This window comes from Anser cygnoides, chromosome 1 (assembly GCF_040182565.1).
Source record: "Anser cygnoides isolate HZ-2024a breed goose chromosome 1, Taihu_goose_T2T_genome, whole genome shotgun sequence".
Classification (NCBI taxonomy): domain Eukaryota; kingdom Metazoa; phylum Chordata; class Aves; order Anseriformes; family Anatidae; genus Anser; species Anser cygnoides.
This window is the reverse complement of record NC_089873.1, coordinates 185,307,581-185,326,884: the sequence shown is the minus strand read 5'-3', so window position 1 is coordinate 185,326,884 and position 19,304 is coordinate 185,307,581. Positions and strand designations below refer to the sequence as shown.

Sequence of the window (19,304 nt, the reverse complement as noted above, 5' to 3'; positions counted from 1 at the left end):
GGTCAGGGGAACAGAAGAAGACTCTGTTACTGTGTTCCCACCAGGATCAAGTAGATTCAGACACTTACTATAGCTAGAGGAGAGCTTTGATGATATATCTGGGGCAGATGGGACAAGCCCTCCTCCCCTTCCATGCCAGACCACACTTGAAGTTATCTCCTGCCCCAAATGCTTCTCTTCCTGCGTGGCTTTATCGAGGAGCAGATTCCTGCCTGCAGTCTGGTATTGACCTCCAGCGTCCACATCACCATGAAAACTACAGCCCCATAGAAAGTTTATGTCGGGGTACCTATTGCTAGAGATGTATCCGCATGCATGCTTCATCTTCAGTAAAGCGTAGGCTTTGTCTTCCGTAAAAAAATTGTAGTGGGAACGGGGACTAAGGTAATTTTTTCCGAGGTAATTGGGTATGGGATAAACAAGGTGTTGAATGATCTAGGTATATGAAAGTGAACATCATGCCAGGAAATATCATCATGGTGCTTCGAGACCAGAGCTGGCTTTTCTCTGCCTAGCTGAGATTGTGGGCAGTGTAGGCTAGTGGCCATATCGGTCTGAGCTATTGTATAGATAAACTTTTAAATAACTAACTGTATTGCCAAAAAGAAAAAAAAAAAAAGGACCCTTTGGAAGATCCCTGATGTCTTTGGGCTATTGCAGTGAGCAAACGTTGCATTCTCTTTTCTCTGTGTGAAGACAGGTGTTGTGTGTAAGTTCACTCCCCTTTTGCTAGAGCCAACAGACTCTAAGTGGGTGGCATAGTGGCACTTTCAGAACAAATCCCCCTCAGTCTGTGGGAAATGACAATGAACAGAGCTGAAAGTGAAAACTTTCCCCTCGTCATTCAAGCATTTGAATGCACGGAGATGTCAAACTTGCCTGACTAATGAATTAGAGAAAACAAATGAAAACAATAAAGATTGGAATCAAGTGTTGCGTGAGGATAGATGTAGCTGAAAGACAAGTGTCATTAGTCATTGTAAACTGGAAACATTAGAAAGTAGTTTCATAAATGTACAGGTAAAAATGACAAAACCTTTTAATGTTTATTGAAGGTTGCTCTGTGTCTTTCTTTCTCAAATTTCCTGTGTTTATGTGAAGATTTAGGTTATGTGATGCATTTCATTAATCATATGGAAGCAATTTTAGTTTCTGTTGAAAAAATCATATCACCTTTAATCCCTCCTTGTTATATACTTTCATTTTATAAACTTAAGAAAGAAGAAATGTCAATAAAAATGTAAAAATAAATTATTAAATAAATAAATAAATAAGAAAGAAGGAAAGAAAGTTCAGTCAAGCCATTCTGATAATGGTACAATCATTTACCTTTTACCTTTTTAGAAAACTTCTGCAAAATAATCATTGTCAAAAAATGGCTTTCTGAGCCCAGAAGTGTTCTTCGTGTATGTGCCATTAGTACCATTAATACATAGCTCTTTCCATAGTTGTCTAATTTTTGTGGGTAAAGGATACTTGAAAAAAAGAGGTCAAGAGTCATGATCTACATTTTAAAGGTCATGAAAGTAATTACTAAGAAATACCATGGAGGTAAGAAAAAGAGAAATAATAGAGAGAAAACTAGATCTCAACCTGTTCCCTAGTCTTGTTAAGGTTGTGGTCCTCCATGGTCTTGCATTACCAGCCTTTCACAAACTATATCATCTAAGGGAAGATCAGCTGCTTGAAATCCCATACATACAGTTCTATATGAAATTGATACCTCCTGACATATTAAAGCATAACCTGGCATAATGTAGCTACTAGTACATGAAGATATGTGAATTCATAATATCAAGTATGTCCTTATAAATATCTATTCATATGCATTGGCTCTTAATCCATGGCTTTTTTTTTGTCTTCAGAAAGAAGACAAAGTTTGAAAGAAGACAAAGTTTGTAGAATTTTCTCTAAAAGTTCTAGGATCTAAACCAGGCTATGAATAGCACAGGCAGTCCCTGTGACATAATAATGTGTTTTTGTTATTGTTTCGTTCTGGTTTTTACCTGTCTATAAGGGTTGATGTTTTGTAGGGCTTAAATGTGATGATTCAGAATTTGGGGATCAATTAGAGAGAAACTGCCTTTTAACACATACTCTAACTAGCAAAGGCAGTGGGCTGGGTGATCTCCACAAGGCCCTTCCAACCTCAGCTATTTTGTGACAGTGGAACTGACAAGTCCACTTTTTTCTTTAAAATTCACATTGGCTGGACTTTGTACTATGCAGAATCATATTGGTTAATGTATTTCTATGTTGTTTTAGATTTCTCATCACTGCCCCAAATGTGGTGCACGTGGGCACAGAGGAGACAATAACCATTCAAGTTCATGGAGCAAACAGCCCCGTGCAAGTTACCGCATACTTCAAAGATGAGATGAAAAATCAGCTTCTATCAGAGAGGATCGTCTTTAACCTTAACCAAGGGAATAAATACCAAGAGATGAAAAAACTGATGGTAAGTCTGCCATCATAGTGATGTTTTAATCACCTGGTGATATAAATTGCTTAATCTGCTCCAACTAGCAATATGTTGGAACAGACACTACACTGATCCCTAGGGAGAAATGACAAAACGTCAATACCAGTGACAGCAGCACCCAGTTCACCCAATCAGCTAATAAAGCAATGCCTAAAATAATTTCAGTGGTGATGGTGGGTGTTTTCTGCCCAGCCACTAAGCCCAAGGTTTTGTCACTTGGTTATGAAGTGCCTTTTCATCACTGTAGATCAGTAATGAAATATATTTTTAAAACATTTAAATGTTTTGTCATTCTTTTCTAGATATATTTTTGTTTGTTTGTTTGGGAGTGTAGCAGTTTAATTCCTGGGACTGTATTCTTGGCCTTATTTTCTTGGCCATCCTACAAAAGAGGGGAAAGTTTGAAAAACTTGTAAGTTGTTTAATACAACTTTACACCCTGCTTTACATCATTTGCAGCTGACATGACTGTGTGAAGTCCAGCATCATTTAGTTCAGGAGTACTGGTTTGGGCTATTTGATTGGAAAACAGCACACAGCAAGACGTGGTTTACCTCTGATTGCTACCAAAGCTAAAAGCTGAGGTGTCAAATAAGGTTCCTCTTGAACAAGTTGTTTAGAATCTCGCATGAGTTAAAGTTCTGATCTCATGGACAAGATTTTAGCAAAGAAGGATTAGAGGATGCAGCTACCAAATGGTATGGTAACTGAAATTTGAAATGCATGTAGACTAAAGAAAAGTCAATGAGCTTGAGTTATTGACATTGAACAATAAAAATGATTATTTCTATGGCACAGAATGGAAGAATAGCATTTCAACCTACAAAGAAAATGTCAAAGAAAGACTTGAGTATCTTCTGTTGAATGGTGCTAATGAAATGGTTTAAGCCCTTTGGGTAGTTTTGGCCCCCAGCTGTGTGGCTCTGAGGTTACCAGGTTCATGTCTGATTCTGTGGGGTTCTTCTTTTTGTTATCTTCAGGTCAAGCCAGAATTTCTGCAGCAGGATGTGTTCAAGAAGAGTAAAAGGCCGTATATTCTGCTTGTCACCGAAAGCAGGGACCTTTATAAGGAGGCTGTTCAAAACATCCGCATCCTCCTGTCATCCAAGAAAGGCTATATTTTCATTCAGACAGACAAGCCTATATACACACCAAATTCCAAAGGTTAACATAAAAATGCTGCACTTCAGATGTTGAATATAGATGTTACAAGGGCATGATTTTAAAAAGTAAAAATGACTTGATTCTAGTTAATGTAAATCCTTGTTTTTAACCCCAGCTATCTCTGTGAATAGCACAACACCACTCTAGACTTGCACTCTGCCTCCAGGGCTTCTGCAGGGTCTGAAGTGCACATCAAGTGCGCATCACAGCAACCATCATGGAGATGACACAGGAGTCAGAAAGTCTTTCTCTCCTTCCATTGGGAGAAATAAATAAAATTTAATAAAATAATCCACTTCTTGCTCAGAAAGCATAGTAATGACTTTCTTTCTGAAAACAAAATAAATTGCAAGGACCTTCCAAGAAACTATTCCTCCTGTTTGCAATGCCAGCACTAAGCATCCTTTGCACTTTAAGACCACAATGGTTTTGTTACTTAATTTAATTAAGTAACAAAAGAGAGAGGTAAAAGAAAAATTGTGGTTGTGGTTGTAGTCCTTGACTGCAGAGGGAATACAATGGGGGGGGGGGGGGGGGGGAGGGGGAAGCTCCCTGCATATTTTTCAGAAGCTGCTTCAAAAAGGTACTTGTTCAATCATATAACTTGTAAGAATATGGAACAATGTAATCTTAAAAAAAAAAGAAATTGTCACATTTCTCTTCTTGAAAAGAAGTCCTGCTAAATTCAGGACTCATGTAAGAGATTATAATAATTGCTATCTAGAAAAAAAAATGTGAACGCTTTTTTTTTTTCTTCTATTAAACAGTAAAATACAGGATCTTCATTCTGGACAATGCTATGAGGCCAGCAGAAGACACAGTTACAATTGTTGTGGTAGTGAGTATACAAAAACAATTACTTTTAATAAATGCTTATTCAGCACAGGCACTATGAGGGGCTTCCACAAAAGGTTCAAGAGTAAAGCTGTCTAAAACTATATTTTCTCTCATCTCATCTCATCTCATCTCATCTCATCTCATCTCATCTCATCTCATCTCATCTCATCTCATCTCATCTCATCTCATCTCATCTCATCTCATCAATATGTATATATTGTGGGACATAGCTACTAATTTTTGGCCAATGTCAGTGCATGGAGGGAGGTGTAAAGCGTGAAAACTAAGGTAAGGAAATAAATAGAGCATGTCTTCCTTAGGACCAGTACAGGAACTTGAGCTTCTTGCTTGGGACTTGGCTTATGTTTGCTTGTTTCATCTCTCTCAACAGAATTCAAAAGGAATGGTGGTTAAAAAGTCAGAACGGAAAATAAAGACAGTGTTCAGTGAAAATTTTGAAATACCTGACATTGCCGAGTACGTTACTATACCTTGTTCATTAAAACAATTCACATGTCCGAATGACTGTTTCTACAGGCTGCCTTTAGGCACCTCATCTTGGCTTTAATGTTAATACACTATGCTTAGCAACCTTTACCCTGCTAAGGAACAATTTAGCAAACTGCTTAACTATTTGCGCCCATCGTATGACTACACTCATGAGAACGCTTCTGTAAGGGCTTAGTTTGTGAAGTGTAATACCTCTATGAATATGAAACGGACTTAAGCTTTTACTTAATATTCAACGTGTTTTTGCATGCTAGCCTGATTTTGACATCACAGTTAAGATAAGCTATAGGAAATACATGGTGAGATCTCTATTTCTGTGGGATTTTCAGAGTCAGGGCATGTTACACGCAGTTAGCAAATATGCTGTCTTGCAGTTCCTCATGATGTCTGTTGGAGCGCTACTTAGGACTTTTGGCAGTGCGTTGCTGGTTCCTTCAAGCAAAAAAAAAAATCCATTAATAAATTGGTTTGGGAACAGATAAAAGAAAGGAAAATAGTAGTATTTAGCAATAATTTAGATATATTAAAATCATAAAATATCTGAGGAATCTTACTTAACTCTTTTCTGCTGAATCGGAACTTTAGGCCTGGAAGCTGGAAAATCAAAGCCTGGTTTCATAGTTATGAAATGTCCAATGTTTCGGCTGAATTTGAAGTTAAAAAATATGGTAAGCGAATATTTAATTTGGATTATATATATGAGGCCATCGCTATTGGTTACAAGATATACTGCAGTGACAAAACCTGGCTGTAGTTAGGTACTAAGGACATGATTCAGTGTGCTCAGTTCCTCATGGCTATGTCTGATTTATGGAAGGAGAATTCTGCTTTTGTGTTGTCTTACACTTACATTTGGAAAAACAAACAAACAAACAACAAAATAAACACATTTGATTTTTGTACAAACTTAGCAACCTTAACATTTGTCACAAACCCTATTTTTTTGGAAGGGCTCCCCTACTGCAGAAAAAAAAAAAAAAAATGAGATGAGCTATTAAAACCATTCAAATGCTGGCTAAAATTTTCATTAAAGACTAGAATGAAAAAAAAAAAAAAGAATCTAACAATTTTCTCACAATAAAATACAGTTTAGAAGTTGATTTGAGTTGTCCCCATATTCAGGAAATCTTTCTGTAAGGAAAAATAAGGACATAGTGTAAAAGAATAAAAATGTAGAAATTCAACAATTTGAAGGAATAAATGATATGTGTGCTCAAATTATGCTTTCTTGAAATTTTTAGTATGTTTTTTTCTTTTAAAACACACAAACAGAAACAAACCCCAGGACTTAAAGAAAATGTCACCTTAATAAATCTATGTTTTTGCTTTAGCTAGTGAATACCTAGTAGGTAGCTAGTAACAGAGTAGTGGATCCTACTGCATCCCCTGTAAATGCCTATATACAGGATCAGATAATAAGATCGGAAAATTAGTGTTTTCTGGCTTATTGTCATGGGATTAATTTTTTTTTATTTTTTTTTTTTTTGTGCTCCAAGACTGCTTCACAAGGTGAAGCAAATAAGAGTAAGGGAATGTGATCAGGAGATTTATTCCAGAACACTGATCCAAACCAAAAGGCAGCTCCATCCACTCAGGGGGTATTGCAACATGCCAGGAGTTTATGATACGTTTCAAATGCACATGCCATGACATTTTGTTGTCTTTGTTTTTGTGCAGAGCTTCCATCTTTTGAAGTCAAACTCATCCCACTTCAGCCATACTACTCCATCTGGAATGCGAACTTTATATTTGATATTGAGGCAAAGTAAGTGTGCTCAAATAGATGTCATTTTAGGATGCAAATAAGTAGATAATGAACTTCGCTGCTTCCTCCTCTCCTCATCATTAACAGTTAACCACGTTCAGGCTTTCCTTGAATCTGACTTTAGTCTTGCATACTCTCTGTTTCCTCTCTACTGACATTTGAGGCATCAGTGTAAAATACTACATGGTCCAAGTGGTGGTGACCTAATATGGAAAAAGATTTTCTGAATGCTTTATACTTTTAGAAAAAGGATGATGGTTTAGAATTCTCCTTTGTGTTGATATAAAAGAATACAGACAAACTGATAGGCTGTTTTCCCTTATACTTTTTGGTTTAAACATTTAGAAACAATCTGAAACCTCATATGTTGCTATTTAATGCAATTCAAACAGAGATGGATTAAAGTTTGGATGTGAAAATTTGGGGGTATGAAATTTCCAAAAAGACCAATGAAGTTTGGAAGTTATAAACCAGTGCTTATTTGAGAATAATGATTTCATACAGAAATGCTTCTAGGTCACCATGGATGTGTGCATTAATGCACCATAGTGCAACACTAACCTGTGTTGGACATGGCGACAAAGCTCTCAGACTGGCCATACCATGAAGCTGCGCTCTATGGAGAATGGAGAATAATCTATGCCTGATCTTGTGGCTCTGACATTTTTGATCCCACACCAACAAACCCAAATCTAAATTTGCTGTATGACCTAACAGTGGCTCATAAACTATATTAAGCCTCATGAACAAAAATCAACACTTCTTGGCTGAAGAATTTTCAAGATTTTTAGGAGAGGAAGTACTAAATCACTGCCTGTGAGGAGAATGTTCTTGCCTTATTTACCACTCAGCTGAAATCCAAAATCACTATAAATATATTGGCCAATTTCCACATTGGAAAGATGGAAAGAGAAATTAAACCTTTCTCTGGAGGTTCAACAATGTATTTCCTGTTCACTGAAATCACCACTCATGCAAACAGAGTTAATGACTTAGGTAAGATTTACTTATATGAGATTTGTAAGACTGAGATCCAAGACATTTAAGTGAAGTGACTGAGTGTTGCATTAATTCAGATGTTATAAATCTGATTTAAGGAAGACATAAGAAAGATCTGTCTTAAAGATTCAGTTAGTGCAAAAAAAAATCATGGTACAAAGATGGTATTATTTTGATGAAAGCATATAAATTTCCATAATGAAAAACAATAAACAAAAAATAGGGAAAAGCAAACAAAATACTGCACATAATCAGAAGTGCACATTTTATAATGTTCAAGACTTTCTATGTGAAAAGTTAGAATTTTGAATTAATGTCTTGCTGTCTCTGTGGTGATTAAGTTAGGACCTGGTACAATGTTTTTATTTTGGAAGAGGAATAAATTGTGTGGAAGGAGCACAGGCAGCTGGTTTTCTTTCATAGTTGGAGGAATCTTTTCAGTTTCAAAGAAGCAAGGACCATTTTACTGCTTCTGCTCACCTTTTTATTTTCTTTGGTTTTGAGGATATGTATATATATGATGCAATATATATCAATATATATCTTGAAATAGGGTACTCTGCATTATTTTAGTAACAATGAAATAATTATCCTGCTTATTTCTCCCTATTTAGACAAAAGCTCAGTCATATTTCAGGACAATTTTGATGTGTGAGAAGAGAGTTGAACACACAGTATCTATCAGTTAGTAACCCCAGATCTTCACTAAAAACACCTCTTTTAAAAATATCAGCACCTCCTGGCTTTTTGAGATTAATCATGTTCCCTAACATTCTTTAAAACAAAAAGGGGATCACACTAAATTTTTGTAGTTTATATTGTTAAATTTTATCTAGTGTTAAAGAGCAGGCAAATTTTATGCACAGCAATGGTACCCAAGACACAGGAAAATGTACAGTGTAAAATTTATTAAATACTCTGTACCTATTTTTTAAGCCATAAAAGATGTATCTATTTACGTTTAATATTTCGATTATTAATGGTTTGCAATTTTTTCTTGCATAATACAAAAATAACTACTTATAAAAATTAATGTTGGGATATGTTTTGACAGTGAGTTTAGGTTCTGGTAATTTACTACTACAGAACATTTTTTTTCATTGTATCAAGGTATTTCATTAAACTTATTAGGCAAAGCCCCTTGGAGTGTTGTTTTTTGCAAATATACATGTAATTGAATAGTTTAAGAATATGCTCCTGATAAGTCACTGTTGGGAAGTAATTTGCATCATCTCATTATTTGATGGGATTGGCAAGGAGGAGATAGTCAATACAGAAAGGAGGAAAGATCCAGGTATTAAAATTGCTAATATAGTATAAAAATTACAGTCAAAAAGCCTCATCTACACAGCTAAAGTTTGTGACTTTGTCAAGCACTGACAGCAACTGACTTTTCAAGTAACTTTGCTTAAAGAAGCCTTTAGTTAGATAGGCATTAAATATTAACATTAAACTACAGGAGTGTCACATGGCTTAAACGTCATCACTCCTGACACCGTCTTTTTCATCTTGCCTTTGACATCAGAAAACCCTCCAATTTGAGAGCAGTGAACAAATTATTATACTCAAACATTATTTAATATCTTTTGAGTTATTATTTCTTAGGTGTTCCTCTTATATGAGGAATTATTCTCATACATCAGGGGCTTTGGTTGTACTTGAACATGACACTTTTGAAGCACTTGCGCAGTCAGTGCAACTACCCCAGGAAAGGTTCCCGAGCCCTGGAGCTTGGCTACTGGCCCTTTGGCCAGTGCTTGGCACAGGCCTGGCCTCAGCCATGGAGCGCTCCCCAGATAACACCCAGGAGCTGTTCAGGGGTCAGCATGGAGCAAGATGCCACGTCCACACCTATCCTAAATACCTCCAGGGATAGGGTCTCCACCACCTCCCTGGGCAGCCCTTCCCAATGCTCAACCACTCTCTTCATGAAGAAATTCTTCCTGATATCCAGCCTAAACCTCCCCTGGCACAAACTCAAACTGTTTCCTCACATCCTATTACTTGTCACCTGAGATAAGAGACCTCCTCACTACAACCTCCTTTCAGAGAGCAATGATGTCTCCCCACAGCCTCTTCTTCTAAAGACTAAATAACCTCAAATCCCTCAGCCACCCCATGCAACTCTTGTTTTCTAGTCCCTTCATCACCTTCATTGCTCTTCTCTTTCTCACCTTTATTTCTTTGTTTCATTCTATTGAATAATTACTTACTTTAATCATGATTACCTGATAATATCAGTGATAACTGGCTTTAATATTTTGATCCGTTCTAAACTTTTCTCTTTATGCTATCGCAGCACTCAATTTTGAGTTTACAGACAGAACAATTCCTTCATATATGTTTCACTCCACATTACTACAATTTTTAAGAGGAAAAATGAGGTTGAATAATTGCTTGCTGTTCTTTTTTTTTTTTTTTTTTTTTTAAATTGGAAAAGGTCCTAGTGGGGTTAAACAGGCTTGCTTGACTTTCAACAAAATCAACAGATAGAATTCCTGATAACTGAACTTCTCTGAACTGGCCATGCGTGTAATGAGCAGTTATTTGATATATTGATTGTTGTTTCCCTCAGTTACTAGCTCTTTCATTTTAAGCAGTTTTCATAACAATTGCTTCATAGACCTCTGAGAAATTTCAGTTTTGAATTTTAGCACTGGTGTAGATCGGTGCTGCTGATCAAGCCAGTTCGAAAGAGTCACCATTTGAACAAAAATAATCCATTATAGAACTGAAAAGAAGCAGGATTTCCATAAGCAAGAGACAACACCATTGGGGGTTGGACTAGGTGATCATTACAGGTCCCTTACTGAAACCATTCTGTGTTTCTGTGGCGTGAGTACAGGCACAGTACAGCTGTGCTGCAAGAGGATGCCATCTGCCAGGGTTTCTTTGGGAAAGGAGCCTGCCAGGTCCAACAATGTGCCCTGTTCTCTCTCTCCATCACATGTAGGGAGAGCTCGGGAGTGTTCTGACCAGATGCATATCTGGTAAATAGTTCACTTACAAGGGGTCTCTGTGCTACACAGCCTAAATGTACAGAAGATGCATGGGGTGGCAGGTGTCTACTTTGCCTAGTGCAGATATGAAAACTTCAGCAGGTGAGATCTGACTCTGGAAGTCTTCAGAGGTACAAACACTTCACATCGGTCCCTGATACAATTGCTCTGCTCATGAGTTATGTAACAGGAATTAGCTCTTCTTCCAAATTAAATAGATGCCTCCCTTGCTGTCTGTGAAGGGGACGAGTTTCAAGAGACCTCACATATCTGCACAACTAAAGTTTTTCTTAATTTTTAAAACAAAACAAAATAAAATAAAATGTTTAAATTACTGCAGCATAAATTTTGTCAGATGATGTCTCCAGATGTGATTCTGCCAATGTGGTTTACTCCATATATTTGTCTGCACGTGAAATCACTGCTTTGTATGTGGATTTTTTACGAATGTCTTCATTATCAGTGGGTGGGACTATTTTTCATTTACAAGCTATTAGTTACAGACAAAATACCTACAAATATCCCTATTTTATTGCAGCATAAAATGATTAGTCTGATTTATGCTTGCTTTTTATCAACTTACTGATTCATCTCCCTTCTTTTCTTCCGTCCAAAGGCACTCTTATGGAAAAGGAATTCAAGGAGCTGCATACGTGCGATTTGGAATAATAGACGAAACTGAGAATAAAGTCTTTCTTCCAGGCCTGGAACAACAGCTATCAGTAAGTACTGGAGTTCAGTGGAATTATTCAGATTTACCCCAGGTGAGCTGAATATTGTCAGAAATCACTGAAATATAGATCCCTGTATTACCATAGTCATGCTATGAGCAACAAATTTGTGCTAATGGCAACAAACCAGCAAGGACTGTCACTTTTTTTTTTTCCACTTCTGTTTTAGATTCAAAATGGAAAAGGAAGAGTTACTTTAAATACACCACTTTTGGAAGAAAAAATAAATAGGAGTATTTCTACTCTAGAAGGGTTTCATTTATACATTGCTGTTACTGCTGTAGAAACTGCAAGTGAGTATACGATGCCTTGGCTGATCCAGCCCGTAGTATTTACATTGTTCTTTCTCTGGGATGATCCTTCACGTGGGAGATCTTGGCCCATATTAAGCAGCCTTGTGAGGATATCTAAGATATTCTAGACCATCTGAAACAGCACCAGCCACCTCTATGGAAGCAACTAAACTGCTTCCCTTGAAACCTTGTTTGAGCACTTGCTTCAGCCAGGTCTACTCCTTACCTACAAAGTTACTAGTAGAGCTCTGTGCCTTAACTTGCTTTGCTCCTCAGCTGGCTGAGCTGTTGGTGGAAAGATGAGACATATACCACAGCCACAGTATGATGTAGAGAAGGATCTAGCCCTTATGACTCCTGCTAGTCCTCTTATTCCTTCCCACAGTTTTATCAGACTGTATCTTTCCACACCTAGTGTTACAGTAAGCCATCTACAGAAATATTCTGGTGTTATATTATTAGTTGACCATTTCGACAGTCCCCCTAGATTTATATTGAAAATGTGATGCCTCGGAGATCATCTTTTTACTATAATTTACTATAGGTACCTGCATGTACTATTACTACAGCACCTACTGCAATAGCAAAAGGGGCTGAAAGACTTTCCCTCCCATTACCACACCAGCATGATGGATCTCATGATGTGACACGGTCTCTATGACTCGGTGCACACTTCCTCTCCTCTCCACACAGAGGTTGCCTCCACACTTGCATACTTGCTGCCTTTAGAGTTACTTATATGCCTGACAGGGCAAGGCCAGTGGACTCCACTGGCACCTTTCAAGCTCAGAGTGTTAAAAGTAAAAAATAAGGACTTTGAATGCATGCTTTTTTTTTCTTTTTCTTTTTTTTTTTTTTTAGTTTAAAGCAAGTCATATTTTCAGAAGTAGCTGGAGGAAGTGGTTTAGCTAGAAATTAGTGTCTTAGATGAGAAGCAGATGCTGAAACTATCTTCTAGGTGTGAAGTTGCAGAAGATGATATTTGGTAATGTTAACAGGTACCAGTAGCCAAAAATGAAAAAAAAAAAAAAAAAAAACTTTCAGAAAACTAGAGATTTAAGATTCAAGTCCCCCTACTGATTCTGAATGACTTTTTCATGAGATTTTACACAGCCTTCCCCCAGTAATGAAGCCTGAGCTGATCAGAGCGGTAGGTGCACAGCCTAAGCACCAACTGCTGTATCAGTGCATTGTGTGTCTACAAACGCCTTGAACCAACTAATGTGTTAAGAGGTGAATTTTTTGTGCTGTGAGGAACACAGCCCTTTGCAGTTCTCCATTTCCAAGCTGCGGAGAGCAGGCAGCTGCCGGTGCCATCCTGCTGGAGCAGCAGACACCTGGCACTGCCATTGCATTGATCCTGCCGTGGCTGGTCCATATCCATCTCTTCCTCTTCTCAGGACTGAAGCTCTTTGGGGGTGGATCATATTCTAGTTTGCTTTGTATGCACTGCTTAAAATGGGCTTAAAATGGGATGAATCATAAAAATGGAAAACCATAATAAGCAAGTAAATAGTTACTGCTCTCACGGCAACACATACTGTTTGGTATTAACAGGTGGAGAGATGAGGGAAGAGGAACTCAGCAATGTGAAGTTTGTGAAATCTCCTTATGTGGTTGATCTGTCTAACACCAAAAAGTACTTTGTGCCTGGAGCCGCCTTCTCTGTTGTGGTATGTAGTATTTAGCTATCTGTGCTTCCACAGCAAGGGATTTATATCTGTTCTGTTTATAAAATCCTTATCTGATCCAGTGGGAGCTTTGTAGGAGAGACCTTCAGGAACAGGACCAACAAGGAGCTACTGTTGGTGTTTCTGGTTTGTCTTCAGCTTGAGCAGGGAAATCAAAGCCAGAAAATTCTGTTTCTGTTCTGGAAGTCATCTGTGCACTGTTGCACTGCAATGGTTTATAAAACACATAGCAGTCTCTTCCTCTTTCATTATGGAAAGGTTGAAAGAATCACATTGCATTAGATCAATCCCGTATCATATTAAAGTTCTGAAAACTGAAATACAGGGTGTTGACTTTTTTAAAAGTGCATTTAAGTTTTTGAGTTTTTAAACTTCACACCTTCAAGTTTTCCTACAAAATTTTCTACAAGCAGTTAAGGCTAGCAATTTATCTAAAATCTGTTAAAGTAAACTATCTCTGGGATCTGATGAGATCTGCAACAGATGCTACATGAAAATATGGAGCAGCTGTTAATCTGTGTTCATTGATTTTTATCTTAGATGGAATCCAGACTGAGTCAATCGCTACCCTTTTCTCTTGGAGCTGCAATTTTCGCATGCTAATATATAGAGTATTGTATTTCTTTTCAGTTTATTAAAAAAAAATGCTTCTTGTTTGTGGGCATTTTTTAAACCCAGGAATGTCCTTCAAATAATGGAAAAAGACTTTTTAGACTTTTTTTTTTTTTTTTTTGCAATAGGCCTCTGTCACTTTGGTTGATGGCTCTCCTGCTGCCTCTCTGTCTGTAACTGCTACTGTCACCTCACCTGGAAAGTCCTCCATGAAGAAGACTGCACCTTCTAATAAAGAGGGCCTAATCCCCTTTACATTCGACATCCCTGCAGATGCCAAAACACTTCAAATAACGGTAAAGAAAACCCAAACATTCATGTTTAAAAACATGTTGTTGAGAAGAGCTCATAAGGCTGTTGCAAGTGACTGTGAAGATGTTTGGTTTTCATTAAGTTAGCACAGAGAATGGAACATGATTTCTTACACCACAACTTTGCATAACTTTGTCAAGGTTGTATAAAATAATACATAGACCAGAGCCCTGAGGGATGCCTTACTGAAGTGAATGACACTCTTGTACATCAGACCTTTGGGAATACGTGTATGGGTCGTGGCTCGATTTTATGTGGTTCAGGTGTGCATTTTCTTGGCATGGGGGATGGGAATGGAACTGTAAATAATAACACCATGAGAAGTGACAACAAATGATGAGAAGAGGATGTAGGAAAAGCCCATGTGCAATACAGACTCTAGTCTACATCTGGACTACATCAGAGAATTCAATTATGTGCACAATATAAAAGAGATAAAAGCTGTTGAAATACCACTATGTGATTTTAAACCATAGATTCTGATTCAGAAAAAGACAAACCTGAAAACTATCAAACACAAATATGGCAAAAGACCAAGTAGCCTCAGGAAATAAGGTAATGAAAATCATGGTTTTTTGATGCCAGGTTCTGCTAATGACGTCTCAGTAGGGACTCATCTCATTTTCCAGCTTTTTCTAAATAACCCAGCAAGATAAGAATTGAGTGACACTGCTTATTGTCTCTTAAGGGGCACTTACTCTGTCCTTTTCTCCCCTGACAGGTAAAGGCTGAAGAAGGAAAAGAAAAATTAGAATCACCAGAAGCCAGTATCAGAGCTGAAAGATACCAGTCTGCTAACAGCAACTACCTCAGCATCAGCATCCCACATACTGTCTTGGCACCTGGAGATACCTTACGTGTTACTTTGAACGACATTCATCAGACTGGCAGTGGAAAGATTGACTATTTCTATTATATGGTAAATGGAATAGCAGCATATAATTAATTTTTTTTTGGAACTGATATTCTCTGGAATATCTGTTTATTTACTAATATATGGGAAGCCAGTCCAATGAAGGACAGCTGAGATGATACCTACCAAGAGAGGCTGAGCCAGCTGGGCTTCTTCAGTTTGGGGAAGAAGAGGCTAAGAGAGAGTTACTAACAACCTGAAGTTACTTGAGGAGGAATTACAGACATAACATAGACACACTTTCCTAGGTGGTGCCATGCAATATGGCCATGCCATCCAATATGGATAGGCACAAAATTGAGCCAGGGGCAAAACTGTAGCTTGGAAGATTCATTTTGGAAAAATCTTTTCACTAATGATGAATATAATACTGAAATAATTTCCACAGAGAGTTTAGGGAATTGCCACCCTCTGAAGCATTCAACACTCACTTAGAAAAAAAAACATCTGATCTACTTACACTGGCCAATCTTTGAGCAGACGTTTAGACCAGAGATTGCCACCAGTCCCTTCCAAAAGTATTTCTACAATTCTGTTATTTATATATATTTAAATATATTTTTGGATTCATAATAATCTTTTTTTTTTTTTTTTCTGGAGAAGGAGACATGACCATGAATTTTGTTCTGTAGTTTCTAATAGTCTAGAGCAAATAGGTCAATACGCATCATGTTTACATAATTATGTGGGTGATATCAGTTAACAGGCAAGTCACTGTCATCTCCAACAGAACATGTCATGAAGGGCCACAGAAGTCATTGGCTTTTAGGGTCATAGATAGCATCCTGAAATTGGATCCAAAGATAGTTCTGTAAATGCAGAAGCCAGGATACAATTGCGCTCAAGTAGGATCAGGCATGCAAAGTTATTTAATGTGCTGAAGGAGACAAATATGTTTATGGATACATTCCAGGAGTGAATCTGTTGAATGTCAAATGTGTTAAATTCCCTTTCTCTCTCTTTTCCTCATAATTTTCCTTGGCAGCTAAAATCTCCCAGTCTGCTAAGCATCATGCGCAACAGTTCCCATTTATTTTTAATAGGACTTTGATACGTTTGAATAATTGTATCCCAAGGAGTTACATTTAGGTTTGCAGGGGGCTGTTTTAATTAGAGAGCTGAGCATAGGGTTGGAGTTGCTGCGTCTGGGCTCCGGCAAGATGTAGCACTGGGCAGGCAGGGTGATGCGGGCACTGCCAGAGCTCGGCGGTGAGGATCTCTGCCAAATTTTGGTACCCTAAATGAAGTCTGTGAGGATTTCAGATGGCCCCATATATATATATATATATATATGTATATGTATATTGCATAATATATATATAAAAATATATATATTATGCAATGTACTGCCCAAGCTATTGTGTTTTCACTATGCTCGTTCTCTCTCTTATGTTTGTTTCCACTTTGCAGGTTGTGGCAAAGGGACAAGCTGAGCTTTTGGGAAGGGTTCCCTCCTCAAACAAAGCAATAAACCTCAAAATCACTGAGAAGATGGTGCCCACCTTTCGCTTCTTAGCTTACTACTTCGTTGAAAACCAGGGCCGTCAAGAGATTGTTGCTGATTCTGTATGGGTAGATGTTATGGACGTCTGTGAAGGAAAGGTACTTTTAAAGCAAATAGCTTCTGCTTCTGTATGCCAAAATGATAATAAAAATCATCAGAGAGAGTGAAGACCTGCTGCTGAAAAGTGAAAGGCATGATGGAAATTTTCATTTTTTATTGAAAAATGAAATCATCAGGATTCTTGCTAAAAGGTAGAGATGGGAAAGGCTCACAGGGATGATGTCAGAGACAATCTTCTTCTATAGGACAGGCTGTGCCTCAAAAAGATAAAAAATATGGTTTCATAAAGGTAAATCTCAGAATGTAAGTGCCTAGATAATAGAAGTCCACAGGGAAATGCCAGTAGGACTCCTGAGAGAATCCCTTGAGAGCTTTGTCTTTCTGCAGTGAGATTCATCAAATGAAGGAAAGTGAAGTGAACTTTTCAGGAAAAAAAAGGAATTTTAAGTAATTTTCAAGTTTCTTTTTTTAATTATTTTCTGAATTTTTGTAGCACTTCAAAAGCACTTTTTAACAATTCTTTCCAGTAGAAAAAGAAATGCAGATAAAATAGGAGTCCTACACTTTTCTTTCACCTTTCTCCTCCTTTTGGTATTATAAAGTAAAAACAAAAACAAAAACAAAAGAATATTTTTCACTATAGCATGAAACTCAACTGCTGAAGTGTTAGCCATCCAAAATTACTTTTGTTTTCATCGGAAAATAACAAAGAGTTGCTTCAAACTTATATTGAAAGCCCTGGTTCAGCAAAGCCCTTACACATACTTTTAATTCACATTGGTGCTTATGTCCCATTGAAAGGTAATGCCCAATATCCTACACACACAACTTTAAACCTTCCTCTTTGTTCACCAGTGGGAGGTATCTGCTTCCACCTCTTTCAGAAGGCAGGATCCCATGCAGAAACACTGCATAATGGAAACATCCCCCAGCCTCATGCTGCTGACAGACACAGCTGATAGTATCCCTTGCCCAAAGAGTGTTTGCACTTTATTAACAGATGTGGCATTTTTGTTTCAATATTTTCTGTTTAGATTAAAGTGAGAACAGAACATCAGATGTATGAACCAACAGACAACGTCAAATTATTGATTGAAACGGACCATGCGGGAACAATTGCCTTAGCTGTGGTTGATAAAGCAGTTTTTATTCTAAACAAGAAAAATAAACTTACAGCCAAAAAGGTAAGAAAACTTTAAGAAGAAAATATCAGATCTACTAGTCAAGAAAAATTTTCCATGACTAATGAGAGAATGAAATGAAATTAGTGGCTATTAAATGCTTAATCAAGCATAAAAAAATTAAGCATAAAAAAATGCTTTGCTAAACTTGAAAATGTTTTTGTTCTTGCAAGTTAAGATAGATTTAAAATGAGCAGTCTTGGAATTTCCATGCTACATCAGATGAGACTGTACATTAAAAAAAAAAAAAAAGCATTAATTGAAATTATGTGCCAACTAAAACATCCCTCAGCTTTAATCTCACTTTCCAAGTTTAGCTCATACCACCAGATGAGCTTTGCAAGTCAAAGGTAGTAAGAATTTTATAATATAAATGATAATAATAATAATACTTTTGCAAATGTGTGCAATCTATCTATGCTATTTTATTTGGCAGGTATTTAATGCAATGAATTCGTATGATCTTGGATGTTCTGCAGGTGGTGGTAGAGATAGTGCTCAAGTTTTTACTGATGTTGGTCTGGCCTTTTTATCAGATACAATTAAATCCAATGTTCGGGAAGGTAAGTGAAATCTGCCCTTTACTTTAGTTGTTTGTACAAATCACTATACATCTGGGGCGGCTGATAGCTTGAAAATTAAAACATTTCATCATGCTGTTGTTGTAAGAACCACCTTCCCTCTGGATTTTTCTTTTCCTTTTCTTCCACTGGGTGATGAGAGCCGAGACAGCCCAGATGTTGGCTGCTGGTCCTTTGACACCCAGCTCACCTGGTGTCAGCCAAAGCTGACTGGGGCTGTAAGGTGCCTCTGCAAAAGGCAGGTCTTCTGTGAATGAGGTGGGTCCTTCCACAAGTGACCTGAATGGTCAGGCTGTTATTGCCATAGTGTCGTAACCAAGCTCTTCTGTTCTGCTTTCTCAGGGTACACATGCCTCCAAGCTGCCAGAAGACAGAAGAGATCTTTGGATTTCCGTCAGAAAATTTCAGGAATTGGTATGTTCACTCAGCTAGGTTTTCTGAAAGGCTTGGTAGAGGGGATCTGCTGGGAAACCAAGTAAAGGACACCAAGATAGTCATAGTCCCAGTTCTTGTGTTACGTGATTTAACCTAGAACATGTGTGTATACTATGCCTTGTGACCTGATGCATCATCTATCAAAACAACCCAAAAAACAAAAGCAAAGATCAGCCTGGATGGGCATGAAAACTAGTTCACCATTTTATAATAAACCCAGATGTGAGGTACTTCA

General features: G+C 37.6%; 1 protein-coding gene across 1 annotated transcript in view; it reads left to right on the top strand.

Annotated features, from left to right (window-relative positions):
* Window positions 1-19,304, top strand: part of LOC106043254 (complement C4-A-like) — a 57,478-nt gene that overhangs the window by 11,748 nt on the left and 26,426 nt on the right. Inside the window, exons 3-17 of the mRNA XM_013192615.3 lie at window positions 2,266-2,458; window positions 3,463-3,646; window positions 4,414-4,484; window positions 4,875-4,960; window positions 5,579-5,661; window positions 6,671-6,758; window positions 11,373-11,478; window positions 11,657-11,780; window positions 13,338-13,453; window positions 14,212-14,379; window positions 15,117-15,314; window positions 16,719-16,910; window positions 17,907-18,056; window positions 18,490-18,616; window positions 18,977-19,048. Of these exons, the coding sequence (XP_013048069.3) occupies window positions 2,266-2,458; window positions 3,463-3,646; window positions 4,414-4,484; window positions 4,875-4,960; window positions 5,579-5,661; window positions 6,671-6,758; window positions 11,373-11,478; window positions 11,657-11,780; window positions 13,338-13,453; window positions 14,212-14,379; window positions 15,117-15,314; window positions 16,719-16,910; window positions 17,907-18,056; window positions 18,490-18,616; window positions 18,977-19,048 (1,958 nt within the window). The remainder of the gene's footprint in view (window positions 1-2,265; window positions 2,459-3,462; window positions 3,647-4,413; window positions 4,485-4,874; window positions 4,961-5,578; window positions 5,662-6,670; window positions 6,759-11,372; window positions 11,479-11,656; window positions 11,781-13,337; window positions 13,454-14,211; window positions 14,380-15,116; window positions 15,315-16,718; window positions 16,911-17,906; window positions 18,057-18,489; window positions 18,617-18,976; window positions 19,049-19,304) is intronic.